The sequence below is a fragment of the Colletotrichum godetiae genome (assembly GCF_030913485.1).
Source record: "Colletotrichum godetiae strain CBS 193.32 chromosome Unknown BDP55scaffold_1, whole genome shotgun sequence".
Taxonomy (NCBI): Eukaryota; Fungi; Ascomycota; class Sordariomycetes; order Glomerellales; family Glomerellaceae; genus Colletotrichum; species Colletotrichum godetiae.
In genome coordinates, this window is record NW_026851249.1 from 624,847 (window position 1) to 640,044 (window position 15,198).

At 51.7% G+C, this 15,198-nt stretch overlaps 5 protein-coding genes and 1 non-coding gene across 6 annotated transcripts; 2 read left to right on the plus strand and 4 right to left on the minus strand.

The window, feature by feature from the left end:
- Positions 1 to 643: 643 nt before the first annotated feature.
- Positions 644 to 1,498, minus strand: BDP55DRAFT_722288 (Alpha/Beta hydrolase protein; the record flags this gene model as incomplete). The annotated part of the gene is made up of 1 exon (XM_060578582.1): positions 644 to 1,498. The coding sequence occupies one exon, from the start codon at positions 1,496 to 1,498 to the stop codon at positions 644 to 646; it is 855 nt and encodes a 284-aa protein (XP_060436775.1).
- A 517-nt stretch (positions 1,499 to 2,015) lies between these two features.
- On the minus strand, positions 2,016 to 3,164 carry BDP55DRAFT_538681 (polysaccharide deacetylase family protein; the record flags this gene model as incomplete). The annotated part of the gene is made up of 4 exons (XM_060567971.1): positions 2,016 to 2,154; positions 2,221 to 2,625; positions 2,680 to 2,959; positions 3,059 to 3,164. The coding sequence occupies 4 exons, from the start codon at positions 3,162 to 3,164 to the stop codon at positions 2,016 to 2,018; spliced, it is 930 nt and encodes a 309-aa protein (XP_060436776.1).
- Positions 3,165 to 5,794: 2,630 nt separating this feature from the next.
- On the plus strand, positions 5,795 to 8,457 carry BDP55DRAFT_735939 (fungal-specific transcription factor). Its single transcript, XM_060580349.1, has 2 exons — positions 5,795 to 7,031; positions 7,095 to 8,457. Exons 1-2 carry the CDS (start codon positions 6,282 to 6,284, stop codon positions 8,103 to 8,105), a joined length of 1,761 nt encoding a protein of 586 aa, XP_060436777.1. The 5' UTR covers positions 5,795 to 6,281; the 3' UTR covers positions 8,106 to 8,457.
- Positions 8,458 to 8,656: 199 nt separating this feature from the next.
- BDP55DRAFT_640197 (cytochrome P450) lies at positions 8,657 to 10,809 on the plus strand. The gene is made up of 4 exons (XM_060573316.1): positions 8,657 to 9,165; positions 9,222 to 9,979; positions 10,039 to 10,157; positions 10,222 to 10,809. Exons 1-4 carry the CDS (start codon positions 8,797 to 8,799, stop codon positions 10,539 to 10,541), a joined length of 1,566 nt encoding a protein of 521 aa, XP_060436778.1. The 5' UTR covers positions 8,657 to 8,796; the 3' UTR covers positions 10,542 to 10,809.
- BDP55DRAFT_t16 lies at positions 10,802 to 10,888 on the minus strand. Its single transcript has one exon. It is a non-coding gene; the product is annotated as a tRNA-Glu (tRNA).
- BDP55DRAFT_640200 (uncharacterized protein) lies at positions 10,867 to 14,289 on the minus strand. Its single transcript, XM_060573317.1, has 3 exons — positions 11,730 to 14,289; positions 11,418 to 11,670; positions 10,867 to 11,344 (listed from the first exon to the last, which is right to left on the minus strand). Exons 1-3 carry the CDS (start codon positions 13,798 to 13,800, stop codon positions 11,158 to 11,160), a joined length of 2,511 nt encoding a protein of 836 aa, XP_060436779.1. The 5' UTR covers positions 13,801 to 14,289; the 3' UTR covers positions 10,867 to 11,157.
- Between the last annotated feature and the right edge of the window lie 909 nt (positions 14,290 to 15,198).

The window sequence follows — 15,198 nt, forward strand, 5'->3', positions numbered from 1 at the left end:
AGAGAAACAGGTCCTACCACGAATTGAATGAAGGCAGAAGGCTTTTCTCTGAAGGTGTTATTCATCCCTTGATGACGATCCTGGAAAGACGTTGCACCGTCAAGAGTGCCGAAGACTGGTTGCGTCAAGTGACATCAACAATTCTGCGATCGCCTGTTACAGTCGGGCGATGTCGATACTTATCTAGGTATATAAACAGTACAGCCCATGGTTCTCCGAGCCAGAACTCTAACCATGGCTGGTATTTCAATATGACCACGGGCATATAAACCCTCAATACTGAAAGAACCTTGTTAGATTTGTGTCAACCTAGGGGCAAACTCCGGGAGCCTTACATTAGTTTCCGACACTCTGATTTCAGCTCCCATTTTTTCTGGTGGCAGTTCCAAACTGGCACGAGTAGGCGCGTAACGGGCGCTTAAAGATGACTGCGTGATCCTTCGATGGCTGGTGGTTGGGGGGTAATTGGGTGCCTGATGCAACTTCGTTTAGCGGCGGGGGTCACTGATTACAGTACACACCCATTGAGTTTACCAAATGTTCGTCTCACCGCGGTTTGATCTCCCGCAAACTTCACAGTACAATAAGGAGGTAATAGTCTGAATAGACTGTAGAAGTTGGTATTGTACTGTCTCTCACTCAATTATGCCAGATATCCTTTCTGCCGTAACCACGCCTCAGCCAGAGACGGCCATTTCGAAACCGGCAATCCTTCAGTGTCCAAAGCAAAGCCGTGGGGCGCGTCAGCAAAAACGTGGAGCTCGACAGATCCATCCGCTGCTTGCAACCCCTGCGCAAGCCGGTATGCGTTTACTACAGGCACCACGGGATCGCTGGCAGAATACACGATGAAAGTCGGCGGCGCCGGGCGCAAAATCTGCTGATCGGGGATGACGACATCGTAAAGCTCCTGTTTCGCCGGCGGGTCGAGAGGCGCCTTGTTGGGAACGATGGTGTGCCCCTTAGCATTGGTAGAGATAGGTCCGTATCCGATAATGGCAAACTCCGGCTTCGGTACCGGTGCCCCGGAAGAAGACGCCCACGATGCCGGGTACTCGGCTAGCAACGCGGACGCAAGGTGTCCGCCAGAGGACAGGCCGCATACTGCCAAACCCGCCGGCGCCGCCTTCTTTTCTTCGATCAAACGCAACGCCTGTCTGGCATCGTCGACTGGAGCTTGAGGTCCTGTTTCGGCTGTCGGGAATCGGTGCACAAGTACGAAGGCCTCGAAGCCAAGGGAAGCGAGCCAGCGTGCGACGGCGACACCTTCGCGGCCAACCATGAGCTCAATGTAACCGCCGCCGCCCAGAATGAGCACCGCGCGCCCGTTGGGCTTCGTTGTCGGTTTATAGCCAAACACCCATGGTCTTGAGACTGCTCTGACGACTCCTTGATCGATGGTCCCTTGTGGAAGATTGAGTTCGAATGCCCCCTCGACAGGTTCGGTGTCCCATAGCGGCCATGCGGAGTCCGCCGCAAACGATGCCGAAAGGCTCATTTTGTGGAATATTCAACTTCGAAACGATACCGTTGATGGCAGAGCTCAGCGAAGCAAAGTGAAAATGTCAACCCCGCGTTTTTGGGTTGAGAAATGTGGCCTGAAGAGATCAATGGAGTGGTGTGTCCACGAATTGCAATGAGGAGGTTTTTCGTGTATTTGAACAAGCGCTCGGTTTGCTTTGCCCCGATCAACCGAATTCACCGCAATGTTTAACCATTGGAAAAGACAGCATCGTCATTCCAAACGATACACAGTGACCAAGAACAACCCTAAGATATCACGTTTCAATTTTCCGCGGTCTTTCCATGTCAGAATAGCGAAGCTCTACATGAAGATCGTGCCACAGATCACCTACGACATCCGAACTCCAAACAGAAGCCTCAACTCCCACAACGTTACCCCTACGCACCCAGCTTGCAGAGCTCGCAGCAGCCTAGCCGCTTCATAATACATAACTTTAAGAAGGAAAGATCAGAATGTGAACCGAGTTGACTCAACATAAGTTAACGAAGCACTATTTCCGCAGGACCAAGCCAGGTGCGGCGGGCATCAACGCTCCTGAAGCCAGCGTGTTCTTAAGCCTGAACTCATCGGCCATCTCAGCCATCGTCACAAACTCAACACCTTCATGGCTCTTCAAGTGTTCAATCAGCCTCAGAAGTCGTCAGTAACCGATAAGCCGTCAAATTCTGTTCCAAGGCCGAATGATTGTATCATACCTTTCGTGCATTAAGATAGCATGAGGTCTCCCTGAGACATCTGGGTGACATGAGATGAGGAAGATGAATTCGTCGTACTCGCGATAAAAGTATTCGAAGTGATCACGCCAGATATCTTCAACTTCACGCGCATTGACGAAGCCGTGGCTGTTGGGTGCCGACTTGATGAACATCATCGGGGGCAGGTCGTCGATATACCAATTGGATGGGATTTCGACTAGTCCCGTGTTCTTGCCCCGAACGAGAGGTTGCATCCAGGTCTCAGCCTTCTGAGAGTAATCGATCTTGGTCCAGGATTCACCTGTGTTGAGGAAGTAGGCCTGGCAGTCATGATGTGCCAAGCTGTGGTCGTAGTCGATGCCGTAATCGAGGAGAAGCTGAGCGCCTTCCGCACTGGTCTCCCACCTAGCTGCTAGTTAGGGACCGCACATTCTATCAAAACATCGGATACAGTCATACCAAGGTGCGACACATCCTCTCGGTGGTTTGCCGTCGCAGAAGTCGTTCAACATCCTGTAAGTCTTGTCTAGTACATCTTGTTGTTGCTCAATCGTCATGTCGGTCGGGTTTTCGTGTGAGTAGCCATGCAGGCCGATCTCATGTCCCGCATCTCTGACAGCAGCCATATCATCTGGAAACGTTTCGAGGCTGTGGCCAGGAATGAACCACGTCGTCTTGATGTTGTACTTTTCGAACAGCTTGAGCATCCTCTGAGTACCAACGGTGCCTGCAAATATTCCTGTCGCAATAGTTATTATCAACGATTGCCACATGAGGTTGAAGATTCTCTTATAGAAGCCTCGCCCGAGCTTTGGAGTGGGCAACTCCAGTAACGAACCTCTGCTGATGTCATTGGGCGAGTTGTCGCCGCCGTAGGAGCCCAGCCAGCCTGAGACAGCATCAACGTCGACATCATAACTGATGAGAACTCTCTTTTTGCCCATGGTCGTCTGAATTTTTTCGAAAGGTTCAGCTATGTTATCAGGTCGTAGGGACAGGTCAAACTGATCACGGAGAGTGAGAAGGGTTTATGGTGTCTCGGTTGAGGAGGATTTATACTTTTGAAGGCATCTTCAAGCCAGCTTAAACTGTCTTATCGCGCGAGCGGGGGAACTTGGGGTCGAACCGCGGGGTGTGAATGTCTTTCACGATGTACAACTTCAATTTGGAGATCCTAGCTGGGACACAGAGGGTAGGCGATTTCTCGTTCATACTGAGGCCTTGTGAGTGATGATAATGTACCAAGTGTAAGAACACGACCTTATCTTGTTGTGGTGCTCCACCTGCTTCACTGAAGCTTCATGGGCGCCGCCCTCCGGATTGGGCGATTCGTAATACCGGAGATCCGCCAGGTTGTCCTGGGACAAATGTGTACATCCTCGACTGAATGGACTCTTCAAATCACAACAAAATAGTCGCAGGTGAAACTAATCTTGCAGCAGTGGACTTTTCGATGTTTCTTTTGTAGTCCTTTGGAAATTTGTGATCTGTGCGAGATGCGGACGGTCTTTTTTTCGCTGTTGGCCTAGACGTCCACTGTGTAACTTCGGTATTGAGATCCGTGGCGCCAGACCTCACTGTATCTTCGGACCCTCTTTCACAGTCGAGGTTGCTCACTGATGATACACTACTACAACCCCATTCTTGCACAGATCTATCGAAGCCTCGCCAGTAAACCATTCAATCTTGGCTTGCTTATTTCGCGTCAGTATGCTAATAATTTGGAGTTATTCTCCAAATTCTTCGCATGAGTTTGTCTCGTGTTCCAAGATGGCGTTTAAACTTCGCTTTTCATAGTCGGCTACTACTTATCACTACTAAGTTACCGAAGAACCCGACCAGACAAGATAAGACTCAAGACAGCACGAGGAATTCGATAAACACAGTAGAAATGTATATTGATCAGGAGTTTCTCGTTCCGTAATTCAGATTGCATCAGTAAAGAAAACTTGATAAGAACGAAGATTCAGCTGCCTGCGCCAATTCTGCATTTGGGGGCCCTTTGCGATCTGGGAACGGACATAACCGTTACTGCGGGCAGTATCGATTTTAACTATGTCCTACGATAGGATTATAAGCGACAGAACTGTAAGCGCAAGGCCCGATTTTCGTGAGACACGCTCGAATGCCAGGCATTGATCCATATCATGGCATCATGATGGAAAGCAGCCGTTGCCAATGTTTTACACGAGGGGCGCTCTTACAAGAAAACAACTTTAGCGGAGGACACCAGTCAGCGCAGCAGCGGAACTTTTTCCGAATTCCGACCTAGCTCTGCGTGTTAGGAACCATCGGAAATTCCGCCAAGAACCCCGCCATCCCACCTTAACAGAGGCATTTTGGACACCGATGACATTCGATCGTTAAGAAGAACCTTCGATCCGCGCCTGCCCATGGTATCAGATCTCCTCGATTTGGACGAGAGTAATGTTTGGAAAGCCCTTTAGGAGTTACACGTGGCATTGACAGGACGTTGCAGAAAGTGTACATACCCATGACAAGCTGTTCACGCCTTTGTTTGCATGGGAAGTTCTTCACGATTGGATCGACCAACCTGCGAGCGAGACTTGTGTCTTTGTGGATGTATTATTATTCCAGTGTTAAGCTACACGTATATCTGATGCGCTCAACGAAATCTGAGGAATACTTAGGTACGAAAAGAGCCATATTGCGGCTTTCAAGTCGCAAGAGTTTTTAGTGAGGTGAAACCTGCGGACGCCGCCATTCCGCAACTGTTTAGCACGGGACTATCCATCCCTTCCAAGCTTAGTCCGGCTAGCAACCGAGTCATATGGGTTCCTGCACTTATCTCCGTCCCCATACGACCATCCAGTAAAGAAACTCCAATTTCTGAGTCTGTGTCTCCCTGTGGAACAAGACCTGGAGACTGAGGGATCAATCATAGCATCCTGATTAGCCAAATGGTAAACGCATGCCGGGAAGGATTTCGGCTGTGATGCCGGCTTTGACGGATAGTGATCAATCTCCACTGAAAGCCACCTTACCCCAGAGATCTAGCGCCTTTAGTTTGCGGGGTGGCGGGGGTTAATGTCCAGCCAAGATCCTTCAAAACCCCCCGGAAACCCTACCTCTCAAATTCCGCCCCTTTTCCCTCGACCTCTTTTATCGTTCGATTATCATTCGACTGCTTCGCTCAAAGAAGCAGGTCCCAGGAAAAAGAACGAAGAAAAGAAGAGAGCGGAAGGCGATCACGTGCTATTATTTTCACTTTCAATTGGAACATGGATTCTCCAGAATCTCCCAGCTCGGTCGGCGGCGGCGACGGCCCGCAAGCCGGATCCCCCGGTTCTCAGAAGAGCGGAATTCCGAGTGCTCCAAAGGCCCGGACCACTCGAGGGAAATACATTTCCAAGGCCTGGTAAGAAGACCCATATTCGGGATTCCGGTGTAAGCAGACGTTGGTTGCTGGGCTGTACGGAGTACTGATTACGTTTCGAAAACCTTGCAGCTTTGAGTGCCGGAAAAGAAAGAGCAAGTGCAATGGCAAGAGCCCTTGTTTCCGTTGCGCTCGTCAAGCATTGACTTGTGGGTTGATCGATTCCACACAATGCCGGAGCGGAGCGAGGAAGACTAACAGCCTCAGGTGCATACCCAGCCTCGAAGAAACCACGCAAAGACCGAGGAAATAGCGCGTAAGTCTATAGCTCGATATGGACACGGTACTTTATGTTATTGACTAACTTAGTAGTGATACCGATGCACAAGCCATTCAATCCCTACGGGATCAAGTCGCTTCTTTGCAAGGAGGCCTTGACCAGCTACGCCGGCACCAGTCCCAGCAACCGTCGGAAAATCAGTCAAGCCCTCTACATTCTGAGGTTGCACCAACAGTGATCCAAGATCTCCCTGTCTCATTGGACAATCCAGATGACCAAGTGGTGGACCCGGCACTGCAACCTGGCCCCATTGTCGTGGACGTTGAATCCTCCGCTAGCCAAGACGAGCCTCAACCATCAGCTAGTTACACTTTTAACATCAGTCTTGCAAGAACACATCTACGAGCACGCGGTATCGGCACCGCCGATCACGAATCCGGCGGTATGCCTGGATCTGTCAATCCAACTCGCCCACCTTCACCATCTATCCAAACAGCCTTTGGGTTAGACGTCGGGTCAATAGATCCTTTGTGGCTGATCAACGAAGAAGAAGCTGTTCGGCTGTGCAATGTGTATGAAGAAGAGATTGGAATTCAGTACCCCTTTCTCGACATCGGGTGGCTTACCGAACGAGTTCGAAGCCTTTACCATGCTATGAACAGCGGTTCTCGGCTTGGATTCGCCTTTGCTGCAATCCCAGGACCGACAATTATTGATCCTCAGGATCTGAGCTTGGTCAAGATGGTGCTATCCACAGCCCTGACCGTAGAAGCGGGAGGCTCAAGTCAGCTTGGCAGATCCCTATTCCTCGATGTGAGGAAGTCATCACATGACAAGCTATGGGAATCGGCGAGCATTAAGTCGACTATGCTCTACATCTTGCTCGTAAGTGGCGCCCACAGTTGGACTAGCTTATACAAGCTTGCTAACAAAAGCCTTCAGGCGGTTTACAGCTTCATGACTGGCGACGATTTGCAAGCCTGGAGACTTGTCGGCATTGTTGCCCGATGGTGTTTGGAAATGGGACTTCATCAATCAGCAACCATCAGCAAAACTTTCAAGGATGCTGGAAAACGTAAGATGGCTATGCGGCTATTCTGGTGTGTCTACACATTAGACCGGCGTTGGGGCTTTGGCGCAGGACTGCCTTTCGTGATGCACAACTTCGATGTTGACCAGCAATTACCAGAGCCAGTGAGTCACGCAACGATTAAGTGCGAATGTGAGAGAGACAAGTATTGACCTTCTCAACTGCAGGATCAAGATGTTCCGTATCTCAGAGCCATGGTTGAGTACAGCCGAATTGGCGACAAAGTTTGGGCGACATCGTACAACTCGGCGAGAGCCACGGGCGCCATTCGAGACGACGAAATCTCCTACCTGTTGTACCGCATAGATCAGTGGTATGAAGACCTCCCGGAAGATTTGAGGCTTTCCTCAAACGAGCAGACGGCGAGCCCCAATACGAACTCTACAACGTCTAGAGGTCTTCAACGGCTGCAGGTTCTGCTTCACCTGCGAGCCAACCAGATGAAGATCCTTCTGCTTCAACCATTCCTCCACTCAACATCCAGTCTCAAGTCCAACAAGTCCAAGGTCCAGTCACTTGTCAACCTGGCCAAGGACACCATCCAGATGCTTGACTCTCTCAACAAGTCAACAGACATCTACCAAAATCAACAAATGTGTTTCAACCATTTCCTTGTCTCAGCTCTGGGAGTCATCTTCCTAGTGGTAGCCCTGTCGCCAATGGAACACGGCGCTTCAGTCCGCGATGAATTCCATACCGCACTGGACTTGATCAGAGGTCTAAGTGCTCGATCGTATGTCTCTAGCCGGCTGTGGAGGAGAATAAGCGACCTACGGCTCGCTTGGCGAAAGCTGGGACTAAACGCTCCCCAGTCGAGGGAGACCAGGGAGCCTAGTACGCAGCATGGTCACGCGCTAGTCACACCACCCACCTCATCTGGAGGTATGGACATCCCACCTGGAAGCGTGCCGACAGCTGTCGATGATGGTTTGCGCGCACCGGAGCTCGACACATGGCCAGCAGGCTCGGGTGAGCCTTTCACCGAGGCTCAGATGGCGCAGGAGCTGAACGACTTTTTCAACTCGATAGATGGCGGGGGAGATTTTGGGATTCTTTTACCTGTTCTGGGTACTGACGGTGACGGCCTTGATCCAGAGCGAGGGCCAGAGGATTCGTTTCTCGTGGATGATATGAACACCTCCATGGGTGTGTCACACTTATTTGTCGATATGCTATAAAATGACCTGATGTATTACGAACCATGCAACCTCTCGACATCCTTATAAATCAGAATCCAGTGAACGCTAGTGTATTCGTCGACTCCTTTGAAGCTTGCCATACTTAACCACCATACTAGTAGTGATTCGCATGATGTTGGCAATAACTAATTGACAACAAGGCTGCTGCAACAACTCAAGCAAATGACATGCATTTCTAATAATTGACGAACTTGTGTAACATGCGATTCGGGCTGAGAGTCTGAAGCCGGCGATGAACATTCAGGATCCCGGCTCACTCACGACCAGTTCTCACCAAGTTCCTCGCCTTACAGCTTGCTCATTCTGCGGAACGCATGAAAGCCAATTGACTATAAAACATGATTCCGACTAATGCCTGCCTGTTTCCACCCCGAACTACCTTACTCCGTCCAATCCCACGTCATAGTGTGACCTGTGCGGCCTCCGCGCAACGCCGGGACGCGGGGGCGGAATTTGGAACTGCCATTCCGACGCCAAACCATGTCCTCGGGACCCCGCGATTTGGCCCAGGCCAAGGACAAGACAAATCGCGGGGAACTGTGAAATCTACTGTGAGATTTCCGCCCAATGAGTTATCTTACATTATAAATGATTTTGCTCATCTAGTCTGTCGTTGCCATTAATACCAACAAAGTCAACGATCCCTCTCACCAACAGCAGTCTGCCCATCATGCTCGTCGCAGAACTCGTACAAGGCCTCGTCCACGAGGCAACTCACCGACCAACCGAGTTTCTCGCCAAATTTCTCGGTGTCGCCGTGTTAGTGTACTTCATAGCAAATGAGGTTGTCAGATCGAAAGCCCGTCTATCCGCTTGGCATGGCCCAAAGGGACTCCCCGTCATAGGAAATCTGCACCAGCTCGGCGGTAATGCCTCGCAGGTGTACAAGGATTGGGCAAAGGAGTTTGGTGCCGTTTATCAGGTCCAGCTCGGCAACCTCCCGGTCTTGGTTGTGAACACTGCCGCCGCGGCCAAGGTCATGTTTGGAAACAACTCTCAAGCGACTGCTTCCCGGCCAGAGCTCTATACTTTCCACAAGGTTTGCATCACTATTAAAGCGCATTCAAGATGGGATCTCTAATATCCATGCTATAGATTGTTGCTAATACTGCCGGTACCACCATTGGCACATCTCCCTACAATGAGTCTCTTAAGAGGAGAAGAAAGGGCGCAGCATCCGCTCTCAACCGCCCGTCCATTGAGACTTACATCCCCCACCTGGATCTTGAGACCAGAGACTTCCTCAAAGATGCTCTCAACTACGGCAAAGCAGGCAAAGTCACCGTTGACCCCTTGCCCCTGGTCCAGAGACTCAGCTTGTCGCTGGCAGTCACACTGAACTGGGGCATGCGATTCCCCAGCCACGACGACGGACTCTTCAAGGAAATCACGACTGTCGAGGGCGAGATCAGCCGCACGAGGAGCGTCACGGACAACATGCAGGACTACATCCCCCTCCTCCGCTACAACCCCTTCTCGGCAGGGAAGCGCCACGCCGTAGAGATGAGAATCCGCCGCGACAAGTACCTGTCCAAGCTCAACGGTGACCTCGAGGAGAAGATTCGCACCGGAACGCACGAGCCTTGTATTCAGGCCAACGTTATGCTCGACGAGGAGGCTAAGCTGAATAAGGTCGAGTTGACATCGATCAGTCTCACGATGCTTTCTGCCGGCTTCGAGACGTTTACTGCGGTATCGACGTGGGGCATTGGGTTCTTGGCGACGCACCCCGAGATTCAGCAGAAGGCGTTTGAGGCGATTAGGGAGACTTACGACGAGGGAAACCCGTTGTGTGATGCGCACGATGACCAGACTATTCCCTACCTTCGCGCGTTGGTGCGCGAATGCTTAAGGTACGACTTGGACATGACATGCTCGACGACCTGCAACTCTGACTGACTTTTAAACTCAGATTCTTTACTGTCCTTCGCCTCTCATTGCCTCGTGCCACGAACAAGGAGTTCATGTACGAGGGTAAGCTGGTACCAAAGGGCACCGTAGTCTTCCTGAACTCTTGGGCTTGCAACATGGGTCAGTCTACACTCTCCACTTGGAAGTGAATAATTCATGAAACTATTTGCTGACTCTTCCTCAGATGGCGATCTCTGGCACGATCCCGAGGTCTTCCGCCCCGAGCGCTGGCTGGAGAACCCCGAAGCACCCATGTTCACCTACGGCATGGGCTACCGCATGTGTGCCGGAACCATGCTGGCCAACCGGGAGCTGTACATCACTTTCCTCCGCATGTTGGCCAGCTTCGAGCTGTCATCGACGGACAAGATCGACACTGATCCCATCACCGGCGCTGCTGATTTGACCAACCTGATTATTACGCCAGGCTCCTACAAGGTCACCTTCACCCCCCGCAACGAGGCAGCTTTGAGGAGCGCCTTGGAGACTGAGGTCGAGCACTGATTTGAGTTGAGATTTGGCATTAGCTAGCTAGGTATTGAGGCTGCTTTGGCATAGGTATATGGATGAATTGCAGAACGGAACGCAGTCCCGCTTTTGAACAAGGGTTGAAGATGGTCAGCGTCATGAGACTGGAGAATTCTCGCTTTGGTACGGAACCATGCATGGATTGACACAAAGGGAGGAAGCAAGGTCAAGTAAGATCTTCTAGGTAGTATTCTATCTATGTAAAATAGGTCAAAAAGCAAAAGATGAGATTCAATTTCCGAAACCGAGAATCGAACTCGGGGCTATGCCTAACCTCTCACGGAGATGAGAGGGCATCATGTTGGCCACTACACCATATCGGATTATTTGTTGCTAATTTGCCTCGAGATGGGACTCTTACCTCGCAGGCTAGGAAGCGGAGTTCTGAGTGCACGATGGGGTTCACATGAAAATTTCACTGTGGGTCAATCTCTCGAAGTCATGGCAGGGCGAGGCCTGTCTCGTGGTGGGGGCAGTCAAGATGTGGATAATCTCGAACTAGAGGAATCATGAAACCTCCAGCTCAGAAGAGACAATGAATGTCGTGTATTTGCTCCAAATCATGCAGCGCTTCTAAATCAAACGCATGCTCTCACTTGGTCAAGCTCTTCTCCGGGTTCTTCTCGTACCGATTACACCACTTCCGCCACTCCTTCGCGGCCTTGTGCATCACGACCTTCAGATCCTCCTTGACATCGTTCACCTCCCACGCTTCGTCTTCCCAGTTCTTCTGACCGCGTGTAAGAGCGGGAGACCAGCCGATCGCCTCTAGGCATTCCCTGAATCCATATGTTAGCTTTACTTTCACCGATGGACTGAGGTTTGGTGGGTAAGTTGGGGGCAAGAACTTACACTTCTGTGGGTGCAGACGTGTATCGGGGGAACAATCTCGAATCCACGCGGTGACACTCAGCCTCCAGGTATCGCGTCAAGACGTCGATGCGATTAGCCGGCTTGAAACTGAGATGGAGCTTGTCCTCCTTGGCCAACTCGGCCTCTGATTTTTCGGGGTCGATGGACTCGGGTTTCTTGGAGGAGGAAGTAATACGCTTGGTGACAGAGCGCGCCGTCTTGGAGCCCTTGATCGTGAAGTATGCCCATACAGCTATATGAGAGTCAGTAAGTAGATCACAAAAGGCTGGATGTTGAGTGAAGAAGACTTACCGTTGACCTCAAAGAGCCCAGAGACGGCAATCATAACCAAGTCAATAGCCAGCGAAACAGGAAGCAGACCAGTCGCGATGACGGCGTCGCGCTGTGCCTTGGACTTCGTTCGCATCATCGAGTTGACGAATTCCTCCCTCATGGCCTCGGGGGTCATGTTCATCGAGGGTGAGTACACAAATACAATCTCCTCTACGCCGACCGTCTTCTTGGTCTCATGAGACGTGTGAGCCGGGTCATCCTCTATGAGCTCGTCCTGCTCATCCTTGTCGACTTGCTGCGACTTGAAGTAATCTTCTTCCTCCCTGTCGCCCTTCTCCTCGGCCAACTTCTCATCCCTCACCCTCTCATCGAGATCCTTGTCCTCGGAGGACTTCTTTTCGTCATCGTGAAGGAGCTTTTCTGCATCGTCCCCCTTGACGTCGGAACTCTCACGCTTCTTCTCATCGAGGCTCTTCTTGGTCTCCTTCTCATCCCCTGAAGCGCTCTTGTCCTTCTTGTCCTTCTTCATCCTCCCCTTCAATGAAAGCTTGCGCGATATCGCTGAGGGTGGCTTCGCCGGAGGCGTAACGCGAGCTAAGTAATCCAAGTTACTTGTGGTGGTATATTGCATAGCCTTATCCACCCCGCGCGTACACTTGGCTTTGAATCCCGCCCAGCTGGTCGTCTTTGCGTCGCTCATCTTGGCCTGTCTGACCTCAGTCTGCCACTTCCGCTGCACCTTGTGGGTAACGCCCTCCTTCACGCCCTCAGGCGGCGCCTGGAGAGGCGGAGGCGGGGGTGTGTAGATGAGGAAGCGGGTGGGGATGGCGTCAGACGGCGCCTTGGAGCCCAGCCAGGGCTTGGGGAAGGGAACGAGGTAGGTGATGAGCTTGTGGGGGTCTCGGCTGTAGTGAATCGGGTTTGAAGGGTCGTCGTTGCCAAAGTCGGAGCCCTGACGCTTTGGAGGCGGCATGATGCCTTCTATGGAGGGCGTCCTTGAGAATGGAGGAGGTTCCTGACTCTGAGAGAGGAGTTCTGCCACGGCTTTGGGGTGAGGGCGGGCTGGTAAGGGGGGCGGGGGCCCGTTTTCTTCTTCTTCTTGGAGACGCTCAGCGAGGGCGCGGTCCTGATCTTCGGGTGATGAGAAGGGATTGGAGGAGAGGGGTCCGTTAATGTTCCATGCTGGTTGGGTGTGTCGTTGTGGAAGGGGCGGTGACTGGCCTTCTTCCTCTTCCTGAAGTGCTAAGGCCATTGCATAGTCGCGGTCTTCTTGCTCCTGGACCGCATGATCTCTACCGTAGCCACCATGTTCTTGAGCGTAAAAGTCGGGAACTTCTGATACTGGCCTGGGATTTGGTGCGGGCGGCCGTTCTTCATACTCCGGGTACGCCTCTGCGGCTTTGCCCTTGTCGATCGATGAACGGTGCTCATTGGTGTTTGAGTGCTCAGTGTTGTGATAAAGTACCGCGGGCTCCGGATGCGTCTCAACGGCTTTTCCTTTATCAAATGAAGAAGGGTGCTCATTTTGAGGAGAGTATGACGCATCGTAGTACCGTTCAGCGTCCGCAGTGTCAACTGAGTCTGCATGAGAGAATCCCGTGTCGTTGTGTAAAATAGCAGGCTCGGTCATGGGCGATACATTATAATCCTCATCCACTTTCGTCTGAGTCGGCGAGTCAAAGGTTGACGCCGTGTGGTGAGCAGAAACCTTGGACTGGGTGGGCGGTGTTGCCGGTCTATGAGTGCTCGGCGGATCGTAAATGTTATCTTCCTCCTCAACTTCGGGCAGCGCGCCGGCCGCCGCCGCCTGCCTCTCGGCATCCCTATCCCGCCAAGAGAGATTTGAGCGTACACTGTTTGAACGAAGGGTAGAGGGCGTAGCCGGAATGACATTCACAGCCGGAACTCCGCTCCTTGGTTCGACGGGTGAGTCGTCTTGGGCGTCATCGTGCCATCGGGGCTGATATTGCTGCTGCTGCTGCCGCCCAGACTGAGGCTGGCCTTGGCCTGATGGCGATGAGCCAAAGAAGAGCTCTTGCTCCGCAATGGAGCTCGTCGTGTGACGCTCCCGTTCCTGCGTGGTGTCCATCTTGGTGAAGACGATGTTCTCTTGGCGATGCAGATGCAACGTGTTTCAGAGAAGATCTTCCAAGTTTTCGAGAATTCTTAGAGGTTTACAGGCATGAAGTAAAAAAGGAAGAAGGTTCTTTGGATCACGTTTGACAACATAGGCGCGCATCACTGATCTGTCTCTGAACTTTAATATTGCGCCTCCCCATGAAGAAGGCGAACACACTTTCCAGTCTTTCAACGGCCTGGAAGGGAACGCGCAACACGGGCTGCGGCGTGGGCGAGGAAGGGGGCGGATGACGTGTTTTCAGATATTGAGGGTGTGGCGCAGTGCCATGGATTGTGGCACTGGCCCAGCAATTGGACTTTTGTTCCTAGCATTGAAGGCGATGGATCATGGCTGATTAAACGAGCTTACCTTGGATGGCAAGGATACAAGCAGCGGATACTGTGGCTAGAGAAAAGACGTTTCATAGCAGAGAGGGGGCGATGCGTTGTTCATTGTTTGTTGGGCAAGGCATAGTGATGTGATCCTAGACTCACTTGAATCTCAGAGCGGCCTATTCTCAAGAGTTGAGAAACCGTCACGTGATGGTCTCTAGATCCGACGCGACGGGCATCCCGTTTAAAGGTCTTGCCGTTCATGGAAACTCTGAAGGAAACCTGCTCGGTCGATCTTGGTGATATCGCGCCCCGATGGCCCGGAATCTTCACTACCGAATCTGCAGCTTTGTCGGAAATGAGTATATATAGTGACTTGGTCACCAGAAAGCAGCCAAGGTCTTGGTGGGTTTCGAGTGGGTTGCGATACGACGGCTGGGCTTGGTGGAAACGCGGGCGAAGCCAGAAACCCCGTGGGGATGCGACGTGCATTGGCAACGTAGTCCAATCGCTCAACAGATTTCGAGTTGCGATTGAAGACAGTGAGGCCTCACGATGAATCGAGAAGAGTTGCGGGAGAAAGTTATGAAAGGTCGGCGCCTATTGCAACACCACCTTTGCTTCCTGGGGAGTGAGCATTCAAAGATCTGTAAATAGACCGCCAGAGCAAGGCAATATGTGTGAAAAGCCAAGGAAACCCGCAATCTCCCTCCGATATCCTCCGTGCCTATCACCGACTAGATGTTGGAACTTTGGATGTCGTCCGGAATCAACTATGCAGGTAGCCCTTGGTAAGAGGCCCCTTCTGCCGTCTGCGTATAGGAACCGCCAAATATAGTAGTTCATTTCATCAAGCTGAGAACTCGCCGTGTCAATCAGTACCTTGTTACTTTCCGTACGAACACGCCATTCATCAAGCTACTAGTGGCGGTCATGGCCTCGACATCGGCTGTAGCTAAAGACCGACGTTCAGCGCAGGAAAGGGCCAAAACCAAACAAGCCTCCAACTTGAGGCGACAGCCAGCGTCCTGCGTGC

Coding starts and splice junctions, on each gene's coding strand:
- BDP55DRAFT_640200 (XM_060573317.1), bottom strand. CDS start 13,800: ATGGACACCACGCAGGAACGGGAGCGTCACACGACGAGCTCCATTGCG. Junction 11,671..11,729: donor TGGGCTCTTTGAGGTCAACG/GTAAGTCTTCTT, acceptor ACTCTCATATAG/CTGTATGGGCATACTTCACG. Junction 11,345..11,417: donor ACGTCTGCACCCACAGAAGT/GTAAGTTCTTGC, acceptor ATATGGATTCAG/GGAATGCCTAGAGGCGATCG.
- BDP55DRAFT_735939 (XM_060580349.1), top strand. CDS start 6,282: ATGCCTGGATCTGTCAATCCAACTCGCCCACCTTCACCATCTATCCAA. Junction 7,032..7,094: donor ACCAGCAATTACCAGAGCCA/GTGAGTCACGCA, acceptor TCTCAACTGCAG/GATCAAGATGTTCCGTATCT.
- BDP55DRAFT_640197 (XM_060573316.1), top strand. CDS start 8,797: ATGCTCGTCGCAGAACTCGTACAAGGCCTCGTCCACGAGGCAACTCAC. Junction 9,166..9,221: donor AGCTCTATACTTTCCACAAG/GTTTGCATCACT, acceptor TCCATGCTATAG/ATTGTTGCTAATACTGCCGG. Junction 9,980..10,038: donor TTGGTGCGCGAATGCTTAAG/GTACGACTTGGA, acceptor TTTTAAACTCAG/ATTCTTTACTGTCCTTCGCC.